The 15,623-nt window shown below is 65.9% G+C and overlaps 2 protein-coding genes across 2 annotated transcripts; both read left to right on the forward strand.

Annotated features, from left to right (window-relative positions):
* The first annotated feature begins 30 nt into the window (after positions 1-30).
* THOP1 (thimet oligopeptidase 1) lies at positions 31-6,795 on the forward strand. Its single transcript, XM_080359423.1, is given in 14 exon segments — positions 31-202; positions 205-247; positions 691-894; positions 2,145-2,293; positions 2,569-2,676; positions 3,346-3,448; positions 3,602-3,762; positions 3,872-4,007; positions 4,087-4,453; positions 4,630-4,831; positions 4,905-5,091; positions 5,202-5,330; positions 5,639-5,775; positions 5,868-6,795. Coding segments are annotated over 14 exon segments (2,124 nt in total). The 5' UTR covers positions 31-163; the 3' UTR covers positions 6,027-6,795.
* Positions 6,796-10,837: 4,042 nt separating this feature from the next.
* ADAMTSL5 (ADAMTS like 5) lies at positions 10,838-14,309 on the forward strand (the record flags this gene model as incomplete). The annotated part of the gene is made up of 11 exons (XM_080359201.1): positions 10,838-10,936; positions 11,019-11,173; positions 11,435-11,495; positions 11,581-11,689; positions 11,784-11,911; positions 11,998-12,121; positions 12,424-12,507; positions 13,117-13,280; positions 13,362-13,605; positions 13,846-13,917; positions 13,999-14,309. The coding sequence occupies 11 exons, from the start codon at positions 10,838-10,840 to the stop codon at positions 14,307-14,309; spliced, it is 1,551 nt and encodes a 516-aa protein (XP_080215327.1).
* Between the last annotated feature and the right edge of the window lie 1,314 nt (positions 14,310-15,623).

The following is a 15,623-nucleotide window of genomic DNA, read 5'->3' on the forward strand; positions in this document are numbered from 1 at the left end:
GCCGCAGGCCGGGGCAGGGATGAGGCTCTACGTGCGCGGGCGGACGCGCCGCTCCCCGCCGCCCTGCCGGTGCGAAGCGAAGGGGAGAACGGCCCAGTCCTCCACGCTCCCAGAATCCCTCCGGCTCGGCCGCTCTCTCCGCCCGCCTCTGTGGTTGGGGCACATGCTCGCTGCGTGGGGCCGGCGCCGTCTCCTCCCGTTCCCGTCAGCAGCGCCCCCGGCACCCCCGGCATGGCCCCCCCCACAGGTACCCGCATGGGGGGCAGCGAGGGGCCGGGAGCACACGGAGCGGGGGCGGACATGGGGGCAAGGAGAGGGGGCGGCGGGGGGAGATGGGGGCAGAGTGCCCGGGGCGGGAGGGGGTCCCGCGGCAGGAGGAGCGGGCCCGGGGCAGCCCCCCAGCAGCCCCCGACCCCCCGCTGTCACCTCCCGCCCCCCCTGGCTCCCGCCCCGAGCTGTGACAGCCCCCCCGGGCAGAGGCAGCTGCCAGGGCACAGGGTCGGGTTTCTGCGCAGGGTTTGTCACGGCCGGGAGGGCAAACGCCGCCCGCTGCGGCTCCTCAGCCCGTTGCTCCCAGCGGGGTTGGTTTGCTGGGCCTCTCCGTGAAGCGCGTCCATCCAGCTGCCGCTACGCAGCCGAGTTTCCCCGCCAGCCCCTGCCGGGCTGCACCTCAGCGGCGCTTCCCCGCAGGTAACGTGGTGGACAGCCAGTCCCCCCGGCTGCTGGCCACCCAGCTGCGCTGGGACCTGAGCGCCGAGCAGATCGAGACCATGGCAGCGGAGCTCACCGAGAGAACCAAGCTGGTGTACGACCGGGTGGGCTCCCAGGAGCAGGGCGAGGTGTCCTACGAAAACACCCTCAAGGCGCTGGCAGATGTGGAGGTGGAATATACGGGTGCGTACACTAGCAGGGAGTCCTGGCGCTCTGAAAATCAATGTGCTCTTATTAAGGTTTTGTTGGTGGTTTTTTTTATGCTCTGTACTGTCATCTTTTTTCTTCCCTTGGCTCCCTCAGCAGCATGGTGGGGGTTTTTTTCCACTTAATGTATACACAGCCAAACATAAATACATACATTTGGAATGGGAAAGCGAGTCTAAAGCGAGGACGGTGCTTTGGCAGGAGGAGTAGCCGGGTGTCCAAGGTCATCTCCTGCTTTTACATGTCAAGGTGCATTAATGGAACAAATTGTGCAGAAATAGTTCGGCTTGATCTAAGAGGTCTCCAGCTCTCTTCTCACTTCTCCCCTAAGGCAGCGGATAAATGTCGCTCCGTGTGCCTTGTCTAAACACCGCTGTCGTCGTAGGGATTATGTATAAAGTGACAGGATGTGATGGCGTCGTGCTGGCAAACGGCGCAGGCTTTGATTTATCTCCAGCTAATTATTTACAGCAGCAGAGTGCCAAAGCCATGCAGCCCCCTCCTGTCCCGACCACCCGTGTGGCGAGCTGTCGCGTCTGTCTGGAGCAGAAACCAGCCTGCAAACCTCCTCTGTCTGGTTTCTTTTGCCTAAAATGAGAGGAAAAGCCCTTACTAAGCAGGGGGAATGTTCACTTCAGCAGAAGGGTCAGCACTTTCCCTGGGCAGCCGCCTGCTCACCTTCTGCTGGTGGAAAGTTCTCCTGCCTTCCTGCTGGAGTGGCGTTATTGCAGGTTTTGTGGGGATGTTGGCAGGGAATGTCCTCCCTGATTTCGTTCCTGAAATGAAATAAGTCAGGACAGAGCACAGCTGGGACATGGTGGCTTTTGAGGAGCAGTAAAGACGTGTCCCCTCCAGCCCGGTCCCCTAAGGAAAGGCATTGCCCATGTGTCCATGTAGAAGTCCTGTGATCCTGGAACTGCTGCTAGCTGGGACAGAGGCGCTGGGGTCTCACAGGTGCAAAATCCCTGTGAGTTTTGTGATAAAAATGGATCGTAGGGGGATGTCATTGGACGGACGCGCTCGGCAGCGAGGAAGGAGCGCTGCTCAGAGGGGACACTCGTGCTGTCCCAGGACAGCAGCTCTTCCTTTGCGTGGGCGGGCAGGGCCGGCGCCAGGGCTGTCAGACTGGCTCCCAAACACAGGCTCTCTGTCCGCGCTCCCACTCACCAGCAGCTCCGGGACGTGGAGCTGTCACCTTCGCCATAATCCCTCCTCTGTCTTTCCAGTCCGCCGGAACATGCTGGACTTCCCCCAGCACGTCTCTCCGTGCAAAGACATCCGCGCCGCGAGCACCGAGGCCGACAAGAAGCTCTCGGAGTTCGACGTGGAGATGAGCATGAGGCAGGACGTGTACCAAAGGATCGTCTGGCTGCAGGTGCATGCTGGGGACGGTGCTCCATCAGCTACACGCTCCCAGAACCACAACAAACCCTTTTCCTTTGTCCCAGAGCCCAGAAGTTGGTGGTTGAGGGCTCTGTTTACAGCAATCCGGTAGGAACTAACACACCAAACCAAAGCCACCTTGTGCGGGGTTTCCATCTGCTCCTGGGTCACTGGTGTTACAAAACCCACAACTCCGCCCAGAAACCGACTGACTTTCTGCAACACTCGATCCTGCGTTTCCCTGCGCTCACGTGTTTTGTTTTACAGGAGAAAGCGGAGAGCGCTTCGCTGAAGCCTGAAGCAAAGAGATATCTGGAGAGGCTGATCAAATTGGGTAAAAGGAACGGGCTCCATCTCCCCGAGGAAACGCAGGAGGTGAGATTGCAGAGCTTGGAGTGAGCACACGGAGACGAGGCCTCGCAGGGCAAATGGGACAGTGTAGCGTTAGAGCAGAGGATGGAGGCTCAACTCATGAATTTTGCCCCTGATTCCTGTGACCTTGGGTGTGTTGGGTGATGTCTCTGCCCCTCATTTTCCTTTCTGTTGAAAGGGCTGACATTTACACAGCTGGGAGGCCACTGAGAAGCTGTGATTCTGCGCAAACGGTGCTGTGCGGGTCAGGAGGGGACGCAGCTCCCAGCCCCTGCATGCAAAAGGTTCCCCCAAGGGGCTGGGGGTGCTGAGCTGCTCAGGGTGTCCCTCTCTTGCGCCAGCACATGGAGCTGGAAGCTCAAAATAGAAGAGAAGGTGAACTGAACTGAGGGTAGAGGAGGTTGTTGGTTGAACACCTGCAGCTCTGGGGCTGCCAGGGCACAGCTGGGACCTTGCTGAGGCGGCTCCTTTCCCGCCAGGTGCGATCAGAGGGAGCCTGGGCCGGGCTGAGCGCTCAGCGCCCGCATGCTGTTAATCCTGCAGCGTTGCACTTGAATCAAAGCCAAGCGCAGCCGCCGGGCAGCTCGGCAGGCGGGCTGCCGGAGATGCTGAACAGTGCTGTTTGCCTCCCCTCTTTGCACTGACTTTTCTCTGTCCATCTGTGTTTTAAAGAAAATCAAAGCTATCAAGAAAAAGCTGAGCGTCCTGTGCATAGACTTCAACAAGAACCTCAACGAAGACACCACCTTCCTGCCCTTCTCCAAGGAGGAACTCGGTACGGAGCGCTGAGCTGATTCCTCGTGGTGTGGTCCTGCGTGCGTGGATTCCTCTGGCCCGGGAGCAAGAGCCCGTTCCTGCACTCGGTCCCAGAGCTGCTATTTCTGGCGGGGCCTGCGCTCTCCATATGTCCCATCTGCTCTTTTCGCAGGGGGGTTGCCCGAGGATTTCCTGAACTCCCTGGAGAAGACAGAGGACGGGAAGCTGAAGGTCACCCTGAAATACCCGCACTATTTCCCTCTCCTGAAGAAGTGCTATGTGCCCGAGACGAGGAGGAAGGTGGAGGAAATGTTCAACTCCAGGTGCAAAGAGGTAGGTGAGCCTCTCCACATGTCCCGGCACTGAAGGGCTCTTGTCTGAGACTTGTGCTGCGTCCCCCGCCTCCATACCCCACTTCACTCTTTGTCTGACTGTCCCGCAGGAGAATTGCCTGATCCTGAAGGAGCTGGTGGACTTGCGGGCTCAGAAGGCCAGTCTGCTGGGCTTCAACACGCACGCCGACTTCGTGCTGGAGATGAACATGGCTAAAAGCAGCAAGACGGTGGCCACGTTCCTGGGTACGGCACCGGGCGGCGGAGGGGAAGGGCAGCGCCGCGCGCTGGGCCGCGTGTGCTGACCCTGCCTCGGTTTCCCTAGATGAGCTGGCCCAGAAGCTGAAACCCCTCGGGGAGAAGGAACGGGCTGTCATCCTGGACCTGAAAAAGAAAGAGTGCGAGAAGCGCGGCCTGGAGTTTGACAACCGCATCAATGCCTGGGACATGCGCTATTACATGAACCAGGTGGAGGAGACCAAGTACAGCGTGGACCAGAACCTGCTGAAGGAGTATTTCCCCATGCAGGTGGTCACCACGGGGCTGCTGGCCATCTACCAGGAGCTGCTGGGACTCACCTTCCACCTGGAGGAGAAGGCTCCGGTGTGGCACGAGGACGTCCAGCTCTACACGGTGAAGGACACGTCCTCCGGGGAGACCATCGGCAAGTTCTACCTGGACCTGTACCCGCGGTGAGGCCTTGGGCGCGGCGAAGGGAGGGAGGGGGGCTGGGGCAGGGGGAGCGGAGCCAAAATCGCGGGTTTGGAGGGATTTCTGGTGTCACCAGGAGCTTCTGCTCGGAGCAAGACCACGCTCGTGGCCACCCGCGCGGGAGCATTCGTGTACCAGCCTCCTCTTCCTCGCGCAGGGAGGGGAAGTACGGGCACGCCGCCTGCTTCGGCCTGCAGCCGGGCTGCCTCTTGCCGGACTCCAGCCGGCAGATCTCGGTAGCTGCCATGGTGGCCAACTTCACCAAACCCACGCCAGACGCTCCTTCCCTGCTGCAGCACGATGAGGTGGAGACCTACTTCCACGAATTCGGGCACGTCATGCACCAGCTGTGCTCTCAGGTGAGGCCTGGCTGCGCCCTCTTGGGCTCCCTGGGGGAGTTAAACCGCACTCTGAGCCTGCCCTGTCCCCTAGGCGGAGTTTGCCATGTTCAGCGGGACGCACGTGGAGCGGGACTTTGTGGAGGCACCGTCGCAGATGTTGGAGAACTGGGTGTGGGAGAAGGAGCCGCTCCTGCGCATGTCCCGGCACTACAAAACTGGAAGCCCCATCCCCGATGAGCTGCTGGAGAAGCTCATTAAATCCCGGCAGGCAAACACAGGTGGGTCCCTGGGGGTGGGACAGGATGGAAAGCGAGACCTTTGTGCTGTCCCCGCAGAGGGACAAACCTCACCGCAGCGTCCCCTCTTTGCCTCCTCTTTCCGGGGACAGGGCTCTTCAACCTGCGGCAGATTGTCCTGGCCAAGGTGGACCAGGCGCTGCACACCCAGACCAAGGCTGACCCCGTGGAGGTGTTTGCCCGGCTGTGTGAGGAGGTGCTGGGTGTCCCCGCCACCCCAGGTACCGCGGCGTTTGGGGGGGTCGTGCTCACGCTGGCTCTCTAGACCTGGCCTGCAAGCTTGGCTCAGAACACGCTTTTTGAGGCCGGGGCTTCGGGCTGGCTCCGTGGGGGTGGTTTCTGCTGGCTGCAGGAAAAGCTGGGCTGAAACCACACAAAAATAAAGGGAATGTTCTTCCCTGTTTCCCCTGGGGTTGCGAACAAGCTGACCCAGCGCTGCTCCGACGTACTCACAGCACGGAGGGTTTTCTCCGCGCTGTGAGCGGTTCCAGCAGCCCTTCCCCTTAACGCCCCCTCCTTTGCCGTGAAGGTACCAACATGCCCGCTACGTTTGGCCACTTGGCCGGTGGCTACGATGCCCAGTACTACGGCTACCTCTGGAGCGAAGTGTTCTCCATGGACATGTTCCACACGCGCTTCAAGCAGGAGGGGATCATGAACTGTAAGGTAGGGAGGACGTCCCCGTCCTGCGCGGCCGGGCTCTGGGCGTGGGCGAGCGTCCCGCGCGAACCCCCCTCTCCCTCTCCCTCTCCGTGTAGGTGGGGATGGATTACAGGAATTGCATCCTGCATCCCGGCGGCTCCCTGGATGCCTCTGACATGCTGCGGAGGTTCCTGGGCCGCGAGCCCAAGCAGGACGCATTCCTGGCCAGCAAAGGACTGAAGGTGGAGAGCAACTCGCTGCCTTCGGCCTGCTGAGAGCCCGCGCCAGCCCCTGCGAGTCCAGCCAGCTCCGTTCTCCACGCACCAGTCCCCTCGGGCCACGCGGCACCGGTACCTCTGTCACCCGCTGCTTCTGTCACACCTGCTACTTCTGTCCCCAAACGCGTCCCGCCGGGAGCAGCTTCTCTGGGATCCTGCTCCGAGCTCCCCCCGCGCTGCAGGAAGCGGGTTCAGCCCTGGGTGACAGCTCTGCCAAGCCGTTGTCACCCACCCTGGAGGGGACAGGGCTGTCTGTAACCCACGCACATTGGCTGCACTTTGAACCTGATTTCTGCACAAGGGTGAGCTTTGGCCTCATTTGTAGCCGGGGAGGAGGGTGAGAGCGGTTACCAAACTTGAATCATTGTTTTTAAATCCCTGCTTTTTAAGAAGTGAGATTTCCCACCGCGCTCAGGGCTTGTTTTGTGCCCCGGGACAGATTTACTGTTCAGAGCACAAAACAAGCGGCCGGAGAAGCTGTTGGGAGTTGTTCCCTCCCCGGCTTTGGGCAGCTGGTCGCTGCGGAATAAAGACGATGAGATCCCAGAGATTAAAAACCATTTCATTTACTGGAAACATCAGCTGCTCCTGCCTTGGAGGGGGCTCTGGGGAGCCTGCCCTGGCCTTTCGGGGTCTGTTTGTCCCCCCAGCTGTACCGGAGCCGCTGGGACCCCGCGCCCGGGGCCACCTTAGGGCAGCCGGCGCCTTCAGGGCTCAGGTTGTGACAGCAGCGGGTGTGTTGCTATTGCTGTCACCTCTAAGCCAGGGTGGGACAGGGGAGGGCTGTGGAAAAAAAGCAGCCGATAGCTTCAGACAACACGGATAAAAATACCGAGCGGGCTTCGTGCCAGCGCTGGGCGCGGGGACGGCAGCCGGCCCTTGCCCAGCCCCGAGAGCCGCCAGCCTGTGCCACCTGTCCCCAAGGACCCTGGAGCCGGTGCCCGTGTGTCACAGCGCGGCACGGAGCGCGTCCCCCGCTCTCTGCGGGCGGCGGGTTGAGCGTGGACCCCGAGGGCAAAGGCTGATTTGGGGTTTTGCTCCCGTGGGCTGGGAAGGGGCTCGGATCCCTGCAGCCACTGTGCCAAGTGCAAAGTCGTTGCTGTCACCTCCCTCCCCCAGACCCCCCTGGTGACACGGAAAGGCTGGTGACACCTTCCCTCGCCAGTCCCCTCTCCCACTGATGTGTGGCCGGGTCCCTAAGCAGCGAAGCGGCTCCTTGGTGCTTGCTGGGGCCACGTTGAGCATCTTGTCATTGTCCCCCCTGTTTTAGGCATAGGCGAGTGGCTGTCCCTGTCCCCGGGACGGGCGCTCTCGAGTTGACGCTGTGGGTGTTTTAAGTGTCATGTTTTACTGAGCTTTCAGCCTTTTCTTCCAGACCCCTTCTCTCGAGGGAGGGAACTGGAGCTGGACAGGGAAACCGCGCACTTTGCTCCCTCCTTCCCAGGCCACAAATAATCGTCCCCCCTCGGGCGACCCCGGTGCTGGCAGGGAAGAGATGTCCCTTTTGGGTTTGGATTTGTATTCTTTTTTTCTGTTAATGTTTTGTAAGGGCAAACTGGTGTGTGTGCGCCATTCGTCATGGTCTCGTCCCACCCTGCTTGTTTCAATGACTGGATTTTAGGCGGTTCCGAGCACTAATAAAGGTTTTCCTGAGTGGATGTTTTTGTGGCTCGGGTCCTTGCTGGGGGGGTGACGGGTGTCTCAGGGGAGACTGCGGTGAGTCCCGGTGCTCCCGGCACAGCCGCCCCCTCCCCAGCACGCCGCAGCCCCCCGCACCAGCCAGCGCAGGGAGTCGTGTCCCACGAAGATGGGGACCGAGTGGCAGGCGCGGGGTGACAGCCTGGCCGGTGTGAAGCCCTGGGGAGCGAGAGGCAGTGACCCCCTATCCCCCCGAGTCCCCAGGTGGGCCGTGGCCCCCGCTCGCCCCCCACCTGTGTGAAGAAGCCGTGGGCCAGCACGTCGGGCAGGCTGGGCCGTGCGGTGGGCTCGGGGACCAGCAGCTGTGCGATGAGCGCCCGGGCGCGGGGCGACAGGCTGGGGGGCAGCGGGTACCGCACTGCCCGGATGCGCCGGAACAGCTCCTGCCGCTCAGCCGCCTCGAACGGAGGGCTGCCCGTCAGCGCCGCGTACCTGGGGGGGTCCAGCGGCTCAGGGGGGCCAGGACCCCCCGCCCTCCCTCCTGCTCCCCACTTACACAGCACAGCCCAGGGCCCAGATGTCCGCGGGCGCCCCGTGCCCCCTGCGGTCCAGCACCTCTGGGGCCAGGTAGCCGGGTGTCCCGCAGAGCGCCCTGGGGACATGGGCAGGGTGACCCCCAGCCCCCCCGTGCCCCCCCGGGCAGACCCGCAGCCCCACTCACCCCCAGCGCCCGCCGGGCGGTGCCTCCTGCTGTGCCAGCCCCAGGTCCGCAATCTTCACTTGCATTTTCTCCGTCACCAAGAAGTTGCCTGCGGAGGGGGATGAGCCACAGCCCGGCAGGTTCACCCCCCGGCTGCCCCCCCAGCTCTGCCCCACGCACTCGGCTTGAGGTCCCGGTGGACGATGCCGTGGCCGTGGAGGTAGCGCAGCCCCGAGATGATCTGGCGCAGGTAGTACCGCGCCTCCGGCTCCGTCAGCCACCCCCGCGCCCGCAGGATGTTGGCGAGGGACTGGGGACAGAGCGAGACGCCAGCTGGGGACCCGGCACAGCCCCGGTGCGGGGATGCTGCGTTTTGGGGTGCTGGCGCTCGCTCACCCCGCGGCTGCACAACTCCAGCAGCAGGTAGACGTGGCTGCAGTCGGCGAAGTGCCCGTGCAGGCGGACGATGTGGCGGTGGCACAGGCGGCCCTGCAGCTCCCGCTCCCGCTCCACCTGCACCAGCGAGAGCCCAGCAGGGAACCCGCCGGGTCTCAGGGGGACGGGGATGGGAACCCCCCAGCAGCAGGGAGGAGGTGCAAGGGCCAGGATCTGGGGGTCCCCATGAGCATCGTAACCACTCCCCAGGGACTTTCTGCGTCCCCCCCAGACTCACCCTGTCCCTGGTGCCCACCACAGTGAGCCGGGCTCGCGGGATGACCTTGGCCGCGTAGACCCTGCCGCTGGTCACCTCCGTCAGCTGGTAGCAGCGCCCGAAGGTCCCCTGTGCGCACAGGGTGAGCAGCCAGCACCCCAAGGGGAAAGGGGCCCTGGCAAAAGGGTGTCGGGGTGCCTGGCCCCATGTCCTTCCCCGGGTGACAAAGACCCCAGCTGGCACTGCCCCCAGGCACCTGCTCTGCTTCCCATGTCGCCCGCTGCCCCAGTTTCCCCTTCCCCAGAGGGGATGTGGTGGGTGCCTGGTGCAGGGGTGGGGAGTGACGGGGGATTTACCTCTCCCAGGAACCGTCCCCGCTTGTAGAGCGTCCCGCTGCCCGTGTCCCCGATGAACCAGCCGGGGAGCTCGTCCCCTGTGCCTCCCCGGGCCATCCTGCCCGCTCTGCTCTGCCCTGCGCTGAGCTGCGGTGGGGACACCCCGAGAGACGCCCACACCCCCCTGGCACTGTAACCCCTTCAGCTCCGGGCTGGGGCTGCCCTGTGGGGTTCTGGGTGCAGGGCACCCCAAGCTCCTCCCCGATCGCTAAGTGGGGACCCCCTGGTATGACCAAACCCCCCCCCGGGATGCTCAGCATCAGGGGGTACTGGGAGGGTCCCAGATCAGGATGGGGCCGTGGGGGTGGTCCCGTCTGACCCTTCTCCTCTACAACTGGGGGCTGGGGGGTGCTGGGGGGGTGCCGGCTCCCCTCGTCCTCCAGAGCTCCGGGCCCCGAAGGGTTAATGGGCGGCCGGGGAGGGCTGGGCGCACCTTTGGGGCTGGATATTAATAACGCGGCGAGGAGGGACGGGATTCGAGCGGGGGGGGAGCCTCGCCCGGCCCCCCCGGAGCTGCGCAGGCGATGCCCGATCGTCCCGAGTCTCCCGTTCCCGCCGCCGCCGGGACGCCGGAGCGGGACTGAGCAGCCGGGGCGGCCCGGACGAGGGGCGGCATGGCCGGGGGGGGCTGCCGGGGCGGCGGGGAACCCCACGGTGCTGGGTAAGATCCCGATTTTTGCTTAACCCCTCGCGAACCCCCGAGATACAGCCCCCTCCTCTCCCCCCGACGCCGCGCCCGGGGTCAGCTCCGTCCTGCGGGGAAACTGAGGCACGCAGAGCCCCCCAGCATCACCCGACCCTCGCCAGGCTCCCGATACCCCCCGGAGCGACGCCACCGCGACCCCCCCCCTCCCCATTCCCTCTCCTGCCCGGGGGACCCCGGTGTCCGGGCTGCGGGCGACCACTCGCGACCGCCGGTCCCCGTGGGAGCTGCGCGGCGGGAGGAAACCGGCTCGGCCGGGGATTCCCCGACACGGGGCTGGGACCCGGCACCCCCTGCACCCCCGCGCTCGGTGTTCGGGGTTCTCCAGGCTCAGGCTCTTTGGGATCCGGGCCCCCCCGCTCTCCCTATCCTGCTCGCGCCACGGCGGGGCCGGATCCGGCTTCGGGTGCGACACGGAGCCCCGGCCCCGCCGCGCAGGTCTGGTCCTGTCCCGGCAGGCAGCGAGCCCGGGGCCCGGTTCCCGCCGTGGGGGCGGGGGGGCTGGGGCCGGGGCCGTGTCCCCCCCCTCGCCCGAAGCCGCGTGGGCACGTGCACGGGACGCTGCGTCACCCACTCGGCTGCACCCACCCTTGGGACCCCGCTCGGGGACCCCACAGCCCCGGCTGGTTCCATGGACCCCCTCGCTGGGGTCCCCGTGGGGCGCACGGCCGTGGCAGCGATGCCGGGATGTGGGACACCCCAGTGCCAGCCCTGGGGACGATGGGGCTGTGGGGTCTCTGCTCCCGCAGGTACCGGTGGCCGTGGCGGCTGCTGCTCCTGGCCTGGCTCAGCCTGGGCTGTGGCGTCGGCACCGCGCAGGTGAGGGGTTTGGGGTGCATGGTAGCACCCCCGGGCTGCTCCAGCCCAGCCCCAGTGCTGATCATCACCCTCCTCCACGCAGGACCCAGCCCTGGGGACACCAGTGCAGGTACCCCCAGCCCCTGCTCGACCCCGCCGGCAGCCGGCCCAGGGTGCCTGGGGACCCTGGGGACCCTGGAGCTCTTGCTCCAGCTCCTGCGGGGACGGCGTCACCCTCCGCACCCGGAGGTGCCTGCGGTGAGTGGGGGACAGGGCAGCGTGGCCCCCCCGGGGTGTCCCCACACCCCCATCCTAGGAGCAGCTCCAGCAGGTTGTGACCCTGTGCGGGACATCGTTGTCCCGTCATGCTCCCCATGGGGATGCGTCACTCCCAGCCCAGCCACAGCTTGGTGGCTCGTTGGCTTGTTGGTGACCCGGGAATGGGGACAGTCCCTGTGGGGGACGCAGGGCTGCTCGGGGGTCATGCCCAGCCCTGCCGCACTGATGCTGTGGCCACAGGTCCACCGAGGAGGGTCCGTGCACGGGTGACCCGCGGCAGTACCGGCTCTGCCAGCTCCAGGTGAGCATGCACGGCTGGCCCTGGTCCCGGTACCATGGGGCTTCGTCCCCTGGTCCCGGGGGGCTCCATCGTGCCGCCCCCGCAGGGCTGTCCCCCTGGCTCGGTGCCGTTCCGTGCCATGCAGTGCTCCCTCTATGACAACAAACCCGTCCTGGGCACATCAGCCCGGTACAGCTGGGTGCCCTTCCACGGAGGTGAGTCTCGGGGTGGCAGGTGGCATCACCGGGCTGACGGGGGCCATGGCCGTCACCGGTGTCACCCCCTTCCCTTCCCGCCCGGCTCCGGCAGCCCCCAACGTCTGCGACCTCAACTGCCTGGCCGTGGGGCACAACTTCTACTACAGCTTCGGCCGGGTGCTGGACGGCACCCGCTGCGGCCCCGGCTCCCCGGACCTCTGCGTCAGCGGGCGCTGCCTGGTGGGTGCACACGGGGCCGGGACCCCCGGGGATCCCCCGAGACCCCCAGCGCTGCCCCCCCTGAGGCCACGTCTGGGTCCCCGCAGAGCGTGGGCTGTGACGGGATCCTGGGCTCGGGCGCGCGCCCCGACGCCTGCGGCCAGTGCGGCGGCGGCCACGACACGTGTCTCTTCGTGCACCGGCTGTTCCAGGGCGCGGAGCCCTCCTCCGGTGAATGACCCATTGCCCCGGCCCCCTCCATGGGTGAATGCTTTGGCTCTTGGCTCCCCTCTCCTCCCAACCCCTCTCTGTGTCCCCAAGGCATCGCCGGGGTGTTTGTCACCGCGTCCCCTCTCCCTCTGTCCCAGCACACGGGGCCCAGCTGGGTTAACGCTGCTGTTTTCTGGGACAGGGCAGGGGCTCCCCCAGACCCAGACCCGCTCTGCGCCCAGTCCCCTCCCATCCCCCCTGTCCCTGGGCTGTCCCCTCAGGCTGTGTCCCAGCTCTGCCCTGACTCTGTGTCCCCCAATCAGGTTATTTTGGGTACATGAATGTGACCAAGATCCCGGCTGGGGCCACCCACATCAAGGTGACGGACAAGAGCCGCAACTATCTGGGTAGGACATGTCCTGCCTCCATCCCAGTTACTCCCAGTTGGTCCTGCTTGGTGCCACCCGTGGGTGCAGGCAGGGCAGGGGGTGGCCGTGCCATGCCGTGCCATGCCATGCTGTGCCGTGCCATGCCGTGCCATGCTGTGCTGTGCCGTACCGGTTCCCCCCGCTCAGATGCTGTTTTGAGCATCGCGGGTTCAGTGAACTCGCCGGCACTCGGGGCACTTTTCCAGAGGCCTTGGCCGTGGGTTTTGGGAAGGGCTGAGCTGGAACGGGGCCAGGACAGCCACCAGGGAACCAGGATCGGGAACCCCCCATCCCCATCCCGATGCGGTTGGGGCCCTGGTCCCTGCCACAGCCAGGGCTTGGGGGCTTGGGGGGCTCTGCACACCAGGGTTTGGCTCTGGTCTGGGACCGAAGCCAAGTTCTTACAAGAAAGCAGATTTCTCCCGAGCCCCAACCGCAGCTCTCCCAGCCCACACTGCCCTCCCCGCGCCGGGAGAGGCCTCCGCTGGGGACCCAGGCATCCGGGCTGCCCTCTGCCCCCAGCCCAGCCTGGCATGAGGTCCCAGGTCCCGTGCGGCGCTTGATCCCCGGCCACGCTCCCTCCCGCAGCCCTAATGATGAGTGATGGGCGCTACGTGCTCAATGGGGACTGGTCCATCGCCTGGCCGGGGCCGCTGGAGGTGGCCGGCACGCGGCTGCGCTACGCACGGGCCCCCGACGGCACTGAGAGCCTGGAGGCGCCCGGACCCACGGCCGAGGATCTGCACCTGATGGTGATGCTGGGGACGGTGTGGGGACGGGAACAACCCCCCCTGGCCCCATCGCCCCCCTGAGCGCTGCCCCCGCCCGCACAGGTCCTGCTGCAGGAGCCCAACCCCGGCATCGAGTACGAGTTCTGGCTGCCCCGCGGGCCCCCCCCGCCTGGCCGCGGGGACACCAGCCCCCTGCGGCAGCCCCAGCCCCGGGGGGCCGGCAGCCCCCCGCCCCCAGAGCCTCCGGTCACCCCGGTCCCTGCGCCGCCACCACAGCCCAGGGGCTTTGTCATGGAGCCACCACCGAGAAACCCCCCTGGACAGAGCGGGGCTGGGGCTGCCACAGGTGCTTGCACCCCCAGGGGTCCCCACAGCCCTCCTGGGGGCTCTGCTGTGGTTCTGGGGGTCCCAGGGGTTCTCCATGAGATGGGGACCTGACTTAACCCTTCCTGGGACCCCCTGGAGCTGACGTGTCCCCTCTGTCTCCGTGGGGTACAGACCCCCAGTGCCCCCTCCCACTGCTGCGAGGGTGTTGGGGGGGCTGTGTCCCCCTCCCTGCTAAACCATGGCAGCTTTGTCCCCGCAGGGCGCTGCGGGAGGTGCCACCTCCCCAAGGGACGCTCCCAGCGCATTCGCCACTTCTGCCAGAGCGACTTCGGTGAGCGCTGGGGACACGGGGGGGACACCGGGGGGGACATGCCCAGCTCAGGGTGCCCCACATTCCCCCCGCCCCCCCAAGTCTTCCAGGGCCGGATCCTGGCGCAGGACGTGGTGGGGCAGGAGACGCGCTACGAGGTGGAGGTGACAGCGTCCTATCGTCACCACTTCCCGCTGGTGTCCCGGGAGTACGTGTGGGTCCCCAACACCTGCGGGTGCCCCCCGCTCCGGGTGGGCGCCCGGTACCTGCTGATGGCGCGGAGACACGTCAACTACGAGCGGACGCTGAACCGGCTCCTGCTGCAGGACGGCGGTTACGCGCGGCCCTGGACGCCCCGTGAGGAGCGGCTGGTGCGGGGGGCAGCCCGGCACTGCCCCCCCCGGCCGCCCTGAGCCCCCCACCCCATCGCTGGACCCCGAGGGTGAACCCGGCGGGGCTGGAAATGCTCCTGAGCCATTGCCATGGTTTGGGGTTCCCTGGGGACCCCGTCCTGTGCGTCGCGCCACCCTCGGGGTCACTTGGCTGCGGGGGGGTGGAGGAGGGTAGTAATTTATTTTGTTTTGCAGAAAATAAACCCGTGTATCCCCTCGCTCGCTGTGTGGCCCCTTCCTAGGGGGCCCCACGTCCTCCGCACCCCAAAGTGCTGGGGTCCCCTCTTGTGTCCCCTCTGCGTCCCCACGCTGAGCCCCAGAGCATCGCGCGCGCCTGGTGCTGCGTCCCTGTCCCCACATGGCCACCCGCCAGGTTCTGCGTTTCGAGGTCGGGGACCTGCCGTTATCTCCCTTCCGGCGGAGGCGAGCGCGTCCCCCCCCGCGCCGGAGCCCCCTCGCCCGTAACCAAACCCTGGGGCCCGCACGGGGACGGGATGTTATGGGGGGTGCATGGGGACGGGCACCCCCGGGTGCATCACCCGCTCGGGGCTCCTGGGGGGTCTCACACCCATCTGGGGGGTTTGGAGCCAGCGCTGGGGAAGGGCTGAGCTCCCCGGTTTGTGTCACTGGTGACTGTTCCCAAACTGGGCACACGACTGGGGCTGCGGCCGGGGGGGGACCCTGGGGTGCCACAGGTGGCAGCTGCCAGCCCCGCCGGCTCCTTTGCATAACGAGTGATTAATGAGCAGGAGCCTGCGATGAGCCCTGGGGACAGCTGGGGCTCTGCGCTGGGCTCCCCAGCTGGTCCCAGTAAAGCCTGGCTCAAGTTGGGAACAGGAGTGGGGGCACTTTGGGATGATTAGGGCTGGGAAGGTCCCTCCACCCCATAAAAGTGCCCCCTTCCACCCATCATGGCTGCTTTGGGGCTGTTGGGGGGTTTGTCCTTGGGCAGGGGGGTGTCCTGGTTGCTGTCCCCTCGTGGGGGTGTCCAGGGTGGCACTTTGGAGCAAGTGGTACCTGGTAGCCCTGGGGTTCTGTGCTGCCACCTTTGGGCACCCCGTGCTTGGGGTCACCCTGTGCGGCTGCCCCCACCATGGCGGGGTTGGGGACAGTCACCCCGCGGGCGAAGCGTCCCCGCAGGGACAGCAGCGGGGACCGGGGGCTCTCAGCCTCCAGAGCTGGGGCGCGCCGGGGTGCCAGGAGCCAGCAGAGAGAGGGGGAGCGGGGGCAGCGTTACTGGCTGCGCGGCTGGGACCCCTGGGACAGTGTCCTCTCTTCCCCCTTGGTGCCCGTGACCCCCGGGAAGGGCCGGCTGGCCAAGCTGCGGCTCCAAGG

The sequence above is a fragment of the Nesoenas mayeri genome (assembly GCF_963082525.1).
Source record: "Nesoenas mayeri genome assembly, chromosome: 25".
Lineage (NCBI taxonomy): Eukaryota > Metazoa > Chordata > Aves > Columbiformes > Columbidae > Nesoenas > Nesoenas mayeri.